A 10,423-nucleotide genomic window follows, 5' to 3' on the forward strand; every position below is an offset into this window, starting at 1 on the left:
TTCTTCCATTTGCGAATAATCGCACCAACTGTTGTCACCTTCTCACTAAGCTGCTTGGCGATGGTCTTGTAGCCCATTCCAGCCTTGTGTAGGTCTACAATCTTGTCCCTGACATCCTTGGAGAGGTCCTTGGTCTTGGCCATGGTGGAGAGTTTGGAATCTGATTGATTGATTGCTTCTGTGGACAGGTGTCTTTTTATACAGTTTTACATACCCTACATTACTCATCTCATATGTATATACTGTTGTCACGCGGGACTAGGTGGGTGAAGGAATCAGACGCAGAGAGTTCCACTGGGGAAAAGTGCTCTTTACTTCGGCACACAAAATGATAAGCCCAACAATACAGGGTGCGGACATACAACGTGACAACCCAAAAAACACAGTGTGCCAACTTAAGAAAATACATCCACCTGTACCTTAAATGCACACATGTAACATAAAGACAATAGGACGGTGACGACGACCGCCGAGCACCGCCCGAACAGGCAGGGGAGCCAACTTCGGCGGAAGTCGTGACAGTACCCCCCTCCTGACGCGCGGCTCCTGCAGCGCGCCGCCACCGGCCTCGAGGGCGACCCGGGGGGCGAGGCACAGGGCGATCCAGGTGGAGGCGGTGGAAGTCTCTCAGGAGAGAAGGATCCAAAATGTCCCCCACCGGAACCCAGCATCTCTCCTCCGGACCGTACCCTTCCCAGTCCACGAGGTACTGTAGGCCCCTCACCCGGCGTCTCGAGTCCAGAATGCCACATACTGTGTACGCCGGGGACACCTCGATGTCCAGAGGGGGCGGAGGGACCTCAGGCACCTCACCTTCCTGCTGGGGACCAGCCACCACCGGCCTGAGGAGAGACACATGAAACGAGGGGTTAATACGGTAATACCTAGGAAGTTGTAACACACCTCGTTTATTCTCCTCGGGACTTTAAACGGCCCCACACACTGCGGCCCCAGGTTCCGACAGGGCGGGCGGAGGTGCAGGTTGCGGGTCAAGAGCCAGACCCTGTCCCCCGGTGCAAACATGGGGGCCTCACTGCAGTGCTGGTCAGCGCTCCTCTTCTGCCGTTAACCCGCTAACCTTAGCGATTCCTGGACGGCTTTCCAGGTATCCTTTGAGCGCTGTACCCATTCCTCTACCGCAGGAGCCTCTGTCTGGCTCTGATGCCATGGGGCCAGGACCTACTGGTAACCCAACACACACTCAAAATGGGACATGTTCGTTGAGGAGTGGCGGAGGGAGTTCTGAGCGAGCTCAGCCCAAGGAACATACCTCGCCCACTCACAAGACCGGTCCCGGCAATATATGACCACAGAAACCTGCCCACATCCTGGTTTACGCGCTCCACCTGCCCATTACTCTCAGGGTGGAAACCCGAGGTCAAGCTGACCGAGACCCCCAGTCTCTCCATAAACACCCTCCAAACTCTGGATGTGAATTGGGGGCCCGATCAGAAACGATGTCCTCAGGCACCCCATAGTGCCGGAAGACATGGGTAAACAAGGCCGCCTCTGCAGTCTGCAGGGCCGTAGGGAGACCGGGCAACGGGATGAGACGGCAGGACTTAGAAAACCGATAGACAACGACCAGGATCGTAGTACTTCCCTGGGACGGGGGAAGGTCGGTAAGAAAGTCCACCAATAAGTGTGTCCACGGCCGTTGTGGAACAGGGAGGGGCTGTAACTTCCCTCTCGGCACTTGCCCGGATAATTTTCTCGACCTTGCTCTGAGCAGGCTCCTCGGGCTCCTTGGTGTTTTGGGAGCCTGGCCGGTACGAGATGGTGAACCGAAACCGGGTGAAAAACATGGCCCATCTAGCTTGACGCGGATTTAGTCTCCTCGCTCCCCGGATATATTCGAGATTACGATGGTCAGTCCAGATGAGAAAAGGGTGTTTCGCCCCCTCAAGCCAATGTCTCCACACCTTCAGAGCCTTGACTACAGCTAACAACTCCCGGTCCCCCACGTCATAGTTCCGCTCCGCCGGATCGAGCTTCCTCGAAAAGAAGGCACTGGTGGAGCTTGGGTGGCACGCCCGAGCCCTGGGACAGCACGGCCCCGACCCCCGCCTCGGACGCGTCCACCTCCACTATGAACGCTAAAGAGGGGTCCGGATGTGCCAACACGGGCGCATTGGTGAACAGCTCCTTCAGACAACTGAAAGCTCTGCCCGCCTCTGCTGACCAACGCAAGCGCACCAGTCCTCCCTTCAGCAGTGAGGTAATGGGAGCAGCCACCTGACCAAAATCCCGGATAAACCTCCGGTAGTAATTGGCAAACCCTAAAAACCGCTGCACCTCTTTCACCGTGGTCGTAGTCGGCCAATTACGCACGGCTGTAACGCGGTCACCCTCCATCACCACCCCGGAGGTGTAAATACGATAATCCAGGAAGGAGACGGCCTGTTTGAAGAACACACATTTCTTCTCCTTGCAATACAGGTCATGCTACAACAGTCGCCCGAATACCTTACGCACCAGAGACACATGCGCCACCACGCGTGTGGCAGAATAGATCAAGATGTCATCGATGTACACTACCACTCCCTGCCCGAGCAGGTCTCGGAGAATCTCTACGAAGGATTGGAAGACGGCTGGAGCATTTTTCAACCCATATGGCATGACGCGGTACTCATAATGGCCAGCTGTAGAACTAAATGCGGTTTTCCACTCATCTCCTCCCCGGATACGCACCAGATTATACGCACACCTCAGGTCCAGTTTTGTAAAGAAGCGCGCCCCGTGAAATGATTCCACCGCCGTAGCGATGAGAGGTAGTGGGTAACTAAACCCCACTATGATGGAATTTAGACCTCGATAATCAATGCACGGACGCAGACCTCCCTCCTTCTTCTTCACAAAAAAGAAGCTCGAGGAGACGGGTGATGCAGAGGGCCGAATGTACCCCTGTCCCAGCGATTCAGCAACATATATCTCCATAGCTACTGTCTCCTCCTTGGACAATGGATACACGTGACTCCTAGGAAGTGCAGCGTTCTCCAGGACGTCTATCGCGCAGTCCCCTCGACGATGGGGTGGTAATTGGGTCGCCCTCTTTTTACTGAAGGCGATAGCCAAATCAGCATATTCAGAGGGAATGCGCACGGTGGAAACCTGGTCTGGACTCTCCACCGTAGTCGCACCAATGGCAACTCCTATACACCTGCCTGAACACTCCTCTGACCACCCCTTAAGAGCCCCCTGTCGCCAGGAAATCACCGGGTTGTGCTGAGCTAGCCAGGTAATTCCCAACACCACTGGAAACGCAGGTGAATCGATAAGGAACAGACTAATCTGCTCCTTATGACTCTCCTGCGTTACCATGTCCAGCGGCACCGGAGCCTCCCTGACCACTCCTGACCCTAATGGTCGGCTATCTAAGGAGTGCACAGGGAAAGGTAGGTCTAACGACACAAGGGGAATCCCTAGCCTTAACCCGAGCCCCCGATCCAAGAAATTCCCAGCTGCGCCTGAATCGACTAGCGCCTTATGCTGTAGAGAGGGAGAAAACCCAGGGAAAGAGGTTAACACATACATATGACCGACAGGAAGCTCTGGGTGAGTCTGGTGCTGACTCACCTGGGGTGATCGAGTAGTGCTCCGCCTGCCCTCCCGACTCCCAGACGAGTTCCTCCAGCACCGGTCGGCCCTGTGTCCTCGCCGACCACAACTGGTGCAGGAGGACACTCCTCCTCCGGTCCCCCTCGAAGCCGCCCCTCCTAACTCCATAGGGATAGGAGCAGGAGGGCTGGGAGGTGGAAACGACAGGACCTGTTCCGAATGCCCGCGGGTAGCCAGCAGGTTGTCGAGACGGATGGCCATGTCGATGAGCTCATTCAGCGTGAGGGTGGTGTCCCGACATGCTAGCTCCCTGCGGACGTCCTCCCTGAGGCTGGTCTATCAAGTCTATCAATTGTCTATCAAGGTCCTGTCGTTCCACCCTGCTCCTGCGGCCAAGGTCCTGAACTCCAGGGCAAAGTCCGGCGCGCTCCTTGTCTCCTGACGCAGGTGGAACAGCCGTTCACTCTGGGTAATGAACTCTGGGTAATGATCCCTCGCCGAGTCTGGACCATTCCACACTGCGTTGGCCCACTCTAGGGCTCGTCCAGTCAGACAGGAGACGAGGGCGCTCACGCTCTCCTCTCCGGAGGGAGTAGGACGAATGGTCGCCAGGTAAATTTCCAGTTGTAGGAGGAAACACTGACACCCCGCCGCCGTTCCATCATACTCCCGTGAGAGCGCCAACCGAAGAGCCCCGGATCCGGATGCGGTAGCAGGAACAGGAGGTGCTGGAGAAGGGGGTGCTGGAGATGAGGTGGGAAGGCCACTCCTCTCCCATCGATCCATCCTCTCCATCATTTGATCCATTGCAGAACCAATCCTGTGGAGAACACTGGTATGATGGAGGACCCTTTCCTCCGTCGATGGGAGAGGAGGTGCGGCTGCTCCTGCTAATTCCATATGCGGTGCGGGATTCTATCACACGGGACTAGGTGGGTGAAGGAATCAGACGCAGAGAGTTCCACTGGGGAAAAGTGCTCTTTACTTCGGCACACAAAATGATAAGCCCAACAATACAGGGTGCGAACATACAACGTGAAAACCCAAAAAACACAGGGTGCCAAGTTAAGAAAATAAATCCACCTCTACCTAAAATGCACACACGTAACATAAAGACAATCCCGCACAAAACAATGGCGGGTCTACCTACTAAATATAGGGAAGCTCATTAAACCAAACAACAGAAACACAGGTGAAACTAATAAGACAAACGAAAAAGGGATTGGTGGCGGCTAGTAGGACGGTGACGACGACCGCCGAGCACCGCCTGAACAGGCAGGGGAGCCAACTTCGGCGGAAGTCGTGACAACTGTACTCTATACCATCTACTGCATCTTGCCTATGCCGTTCAGCCATCGCTCATCCATATATTTATATGTACATATTCTTATTCATTCCTTTACACTTGTGTGCATAAGGTAGTTGTTGTGAAATTTTTAGATTACTTGTTAGATATTACTGCATAGTCGGAACTAGAAGCACAAGCATTTTGCTACACTCGCATTAACATCTGCTAACCATGTGTATGTGACCAATACAATTTGATTTGATTTCAATACACAGTACAAAACCCCATGTCAAAATGGATAGAATTGCAGGAAATTAGCTTCCGGACTAGAGTGAATGGTATCTGAATAGAAAATGTGTATAGGTCTGAGGTTTGACTGGAATACAGTTTTTACATATACAGTGGGTTAACCTGTTGCGACGAGCAATCCCGTATCCGGGAGCGTAATTATAGCCTCAAGCTCATTACCATAACGTAACGTTAACTATTCATGAAAATCGCAAATTAAATTAAATAAATATATTGTCTCACAAGCTTAGCCTTTTGTTAACAACACTGTCATCTCAGATTTTCAAAATATGCTTTTCAACCATAGCTACACAAGCATTTGTGTAAGAGTATTGATAGCTAGCATAGCATTAAGCCTAGCATTCAGCAGGCAACATTTTCACAAAAACAAGAAAAGCATTCAAATAAAATCATTTACCTTTGAAGAACTTCGGATGTTTTCAATGAGGAGACTCTCAGTTAGATAGCAAATGTTCAGTTTTTCCAAAAAGATGATTTGTGTAGGAGAAATCACTCCGTTTTGTTCATCACGTTTGGCTAAGAAAAAACCCTGAAAATTCAGTCATTACAACGTGAACTTTTTTCCAAATTAACTCCATAATACCGAAAGAAACATGGCAAACGTTGTTTAGAATCAATCCGCAAGGTGTTTTTCACATATCTATTCAATGATAAATCACTCGTTGCAGTTTGGTTTCTCCTCTGTTCAAAATGGAAAAATGCACGCACCTGGAGATTACGCAATAGTTTCGACGGAGGACACCGAGCGGACACCTGGTAAATGTAGTCTCTTATGGTCAATGTTCCAATGATATGCCTACAAATACGTCACAATGCTGCAAACACCTTGGGGAAACGACAGAAAGTGTAGGCTCATTCCTTGCGCATTCACAGCCATAAAAGGAGACATTGGAACACAGCGCCTCCAAAATCTGGCTCACTTCCTGTATGAAATTTCATCTTGGTTTCGCCTGTAGCATTAGTTCTGTGGCACTCACAGACAATATCTTTGCAGTTTTGGAAACGTCAGAGTGTTTTCTTTCCAAAGCTGTCAATTATATGCATAGTCGAGCATCTTTTCGTGACAAAATATCTTGTTTAAAACGGGAACGTTTTTCATCCAAAAATGAAATACTGCCCCCAGAGGTTCAAGAGGTTAAACAGTATGCAAACATTATTCAAGTGAACAAGTGTTCAATGACTCTATGTACATAGGGCAGCAGTCTCTAACGTGCAAGGTAGAGTACTTGGTGGTAGCCGGCTACTAGCTAGTACCGAACACATATTGTATTCCACATTCGAAATGCAAAGAGACGAGGGTTTGCCTAGATTTCACATCAATATGTACTTTAAGACCAATTTCTGTCCAATCTCTTTGCCACTCCATCTGTTATTTTGAACGGGAGCCAAATAGAAAATTAAAGATGTTTGTATGGAGGTTATTCCCCAAATCTGTGCAAAGAATATGATTAGGGAAGAATATGTAACTTTGGATATTATTATCATTCTCCTGCATTAAAGTTTTTGACTTTTAAGTGAAACAATTCCACTACATCTGGCTTGCATTATAAAAGTGTCTACATAATGATATGTTATAACAGATTCTCTGAACAGAATTTTCCATCATCCCATAGTTTTATGTTGCAGTTGCGTGCTGTTGCATCAATGTAAAACACTACACAGACACAAACGCATAGCACTTTATAATTATAGTGGTGGGAACACGGTTACTCTGGTCTACCCCCTGTTTTTGTTAAGTTTGAGCAGTTTAGTTAAAGAAGAAAAGTCTGGGACTAATTCATATAACACCCCCGGGCTATGGGTTATTGAAGTGCTGAGGCCTGAAGATATAGCCTGTTACCAGATCTGTTTGTGCTTTCAGGCCAAACATCACAAGGAGTTGACATGGTAGCACAAACAGATCTAGGACAAGGCTGCTGAAGATATGGGACATGTGAACACTGCTGAAAAGAGTGTGCAGACCAAGAGGGAATGTACTGCCACAGTTACTCCAGTCCTTACTCACTATTAAGAAGTGAGCTTGGATTCCTTCTTGGAGTTGTGGAGGGAAATGATCCTATGTGCTCGGAGTTTGGAGAGTGCTGATGCGAAGCCGTCGTTTCTGGTGGTTTGGTCAGGCAGGATCTCGCCTCATGGCAGAAGGTCCTTGTAAGGGCTTCTTAGAAACACATGATATCATGTTTTCCTCTCAACAAAACTGCCATCATTCGAGTCTTTGAGACAAAGTTGAGTTCCATCTTAAAATTTGGTGCTATAACTAACTTCATTCATTGTTAGTAAATATATATATATATAGTCTTTAACGTAGGTATTTAATCCAGATTTGTGACAGTGACTGCTCTGTAACAGGTAGGAAATCGTGTGAGGTGGAGCGGGGGGTTCAGAAACTGGACTTGACTGGGAAGAGAAGGGTACAGCTGAGAGCTGGGTCAGAGATGAACCTCATCACTGCAGGGAAGACCGCCAAATGTACCTCCTTCAGACAGTCTCTGGCATTCTGTACAGAACGGGCACAGGTAACACAACTCTACGCTGCCACCCACAACCCTGTTATGCCATCCAGAGGTCTTATCCATGAAAATATCCAGGGCACATATTCATAAAGTGTCTCAGACTAGAAGTGCTGATGTAGGATCTGGTCCCATATTTTCACCTGTCCATGTTATCTTATTCATTTTGATCTAAAATTGATTTTTTTTTAAATCTGAGATCAGCACTCCTTCTCTGAGAAGCTTTGTGGCACAATGCTGCCACTTGCTGTTCAGAATGCTCAACACAACACTGGTGTGTTAAACTGAAAATACATAAGGTCATAATGTGACATGGTATCCAAACAGAATTTGTCTAATTATTAAGGTGACTCGTTAATAAATCAGGGGGAAAACTTCAAGGAAATGTTTAATCTTCTCTCCTGTTGTAGGTTGGACACATTTTCTCCCTTTATACATTCTTGACATTAACATAATGTCTGTGTAAAATGCCTTTCCCCCTCGTTTGTACAGATGCCTGTGTGTTGAGAAGCAATTATCATACAGTGCACATAAATAGGCTATCCCCCTCTTTAGATACAATGACCATAGGGGCAGTTCAAAGATGAGGTCTTTGCAATCATTAGCCTCAAATAAATCATTTTCCTACAGAGCTTGAAAGGGTGACCAAAGTTGGCTGACCAAAGTTGTTTGACACATTGTAAACAAATCCAACTCAACAATACCAATCAGCATATCAGAACTTGGTAAGCTCCAGGAAGAAGAAAAAGGAATCACCTGCTACTACTCTTCTTACCAGTACGTCATTGTATTGGAGTATGTGTTTTATATCCTCTTGGCTGGGTCACTTTGATATTGTGGTGAAGTTGACTACTGTGGCCCCCATGCTCCTGCCACCATGGGTCTTTTCTAAGGTCTGTGCTCATGTTATTGGCCTTGTCTCCACAGGGTGGGTTTTTTACTCCACTACTGCGAAGGACTGCCTCCGCTAAAAACTCACTGAAAAGAGCCCCTTCTGCCCTATTTATTGAGCATGGCAAGGTGTTTCAGAGAAAGAAGGTAAGTTTTGGCCTAAATGGTCTGATAATCTGATAAAAGGAATCTATTATGAACATCACTCTGCCCCAATGAGATAATCATATCAAGACAATTAAATTAAGGAATATAAGTAAGTATAATTGTTAAATTAAATGTACGATGTGTTCTTTTTTTCTCATTATTTTTTAGGAGTGGGAGACAATGCCATCTACTTAGTACTCTACTAGCTGTTTCGGTAACAATTATCTTGTATACATTTCCTATTTTCTACCAAACATTTTTGTCATTAGAAATGTCATCCATCTTGATGATAATACAATACACTATACTTGCTTTCCCAATGGCACCCCTTTCTCTATTTAGCCCATAAGGGTCTGGTGAAAAGTAGTGCACTATATAGGGAATAGGGTGCCATTTGCAACAGGACCTTAGATTAGAAACAGGCTTGTTTCTCCGTTAAAACAGCTGCATTAATAAGAGATTCCTGTGAAGGTAATTCAATTGAAAACCTTGTAAAGCCTGATTCAGGAACTCAGGAATGCCTCTCAGTTTGAGGTGTAACACTTTCATTGTTTTTCTGTCTTTCATTTCTTAAAGAACAGTTTGTATTGTCTAATTTGTCTATGTATGTATTGCAATTCATCAGACTTAACTTTGCACTGTTTTCATCACTAATTGAGTTACAATAAATACACAATGTTGAAGTCATGAAAAATACATTATATATGGATATGAATTGAAGTCATGTTCACCGTATACAGTTCTGTGGTATAATTTAAACATAGTTGCAGATATCTTTTTATAAAGTGTTTTTACCATGATATTTGTACTTAGTATCACTGAGATGTTTGACATTCCTGAAATATGTTGTGATACAGTGACATTTATTGTAATGTTCCCATGTTTTTATTAATAAAGACTTTGTGTATTAAATGTTAGGTTGGCCTACCATTTGCTGTAAACTGACAACTGTGGTAATAAAACAGTAATTAAAACATCTGTGTTTGCTCAATAAAGTGTTTCTGGGGGGAAATGTTTTGGATAAATGTACATTGTGGAAGTGTAGTTGCTTGTTTCTCCATGTTGAATGCAATCATAAAAAAACAGTTAACAGTTAGTTGACTATCAGATGACTTCATATAGTAAACTGGTCATGAGAAATAAAAGTGTGTATAAACCATCTGTAAACACTGTATATTATGATTCTGATTAACAATGTGTTAAGGCCAGGTAAAAGAAAGTGTGATTTGTCTGGAAATCATCTTCTGAGGCTGGCAATATACCTTTGGGAGTACACATTCCCCCCTAGTCAAGGCGAGCCAATGACTGACAAGAAAAACAACATGGGTCAGGACTCCCTAAAAATATGCCATTTCGATACAAGTGACCCTAAACATTTAACAGTTCTTCTAACCTGATATGAGAAAGTCATAGCTGTATGGAAGTGGAGTGTTATTAGGGAATCTCAGTCAGGTCAGCTATATCAAAGATTTTTTTTTATAACTAACCCATTGTCGTTTCCAATGGGAGCAAATTAATCATAGAGGGCAGAACAAGCATGGAGGTGAGCAGAGCCATTCGCGAGATCCTGTTGGCGTTTTATAGTATGTATTTGCATATTTCCGTTAGGGAACGCCCACACTGAAATGCCCTTGCACTCCTTCTAAACAATGGATAAATGTTTAAACTTTGGCAAAGGGTAAAGTCTAAAAAACTGTTGTGTCCACAATGTTCGTAACAG

General features: G+C 46.2%; 1 protein-coding gene across 2 annotated transcripts in view; it reads left to right on the forward strand.

The window, feature by feature from the left end:
• Positions 1 to 9,679, forward strand: part of si:dkey-220o5.5 (actin filament-associated protein 1-like 2) — a 117,069-nt gene extending 107,390 nt beyond the window's left edge. For both annotated transcript variants that reach the window (XM_029638603.1, XM_065011777.1), the window contains 3 exons: positions 7,505 to 7,671; positions 8,593 to 8,703; positions 8,872 to 9,679. In XM_029638603.1, the coding sequence (XP_029494463.1) occupies positions 7,505 to 7,671; positions 8,593 to 8,703; positions 8,872 to 8,898 (305 nt within the window). In that variant the 3' untranslated portion in view covers positions 8,899 to 9,679. The remainder of the gene's footprint in view (positions 1 to 7,504; positions 7,672 to 8,592; positions 8,704 to 8,871) is intronic.
• The last annotated feature ends 744 nt before the right edge of the window (positions 9,680 to 10,423 follow it).

Source organism: Oncorhynchus nerka, linkage group LG27 (genome assembly GCF_034236695.1).
Source record: "Oncorhynchus nerka isolate Pitt River linkage group LG27, Oner_Uvic_2.0, whole genome shotgun sequence".
NCBI classification, from domain to species: Eukaryota; Metazoa; Chordata; class Actinopteri; order Salmoniformes; family Salmonidae; genus Oncorhynchus; species Oncorhynchus nerka.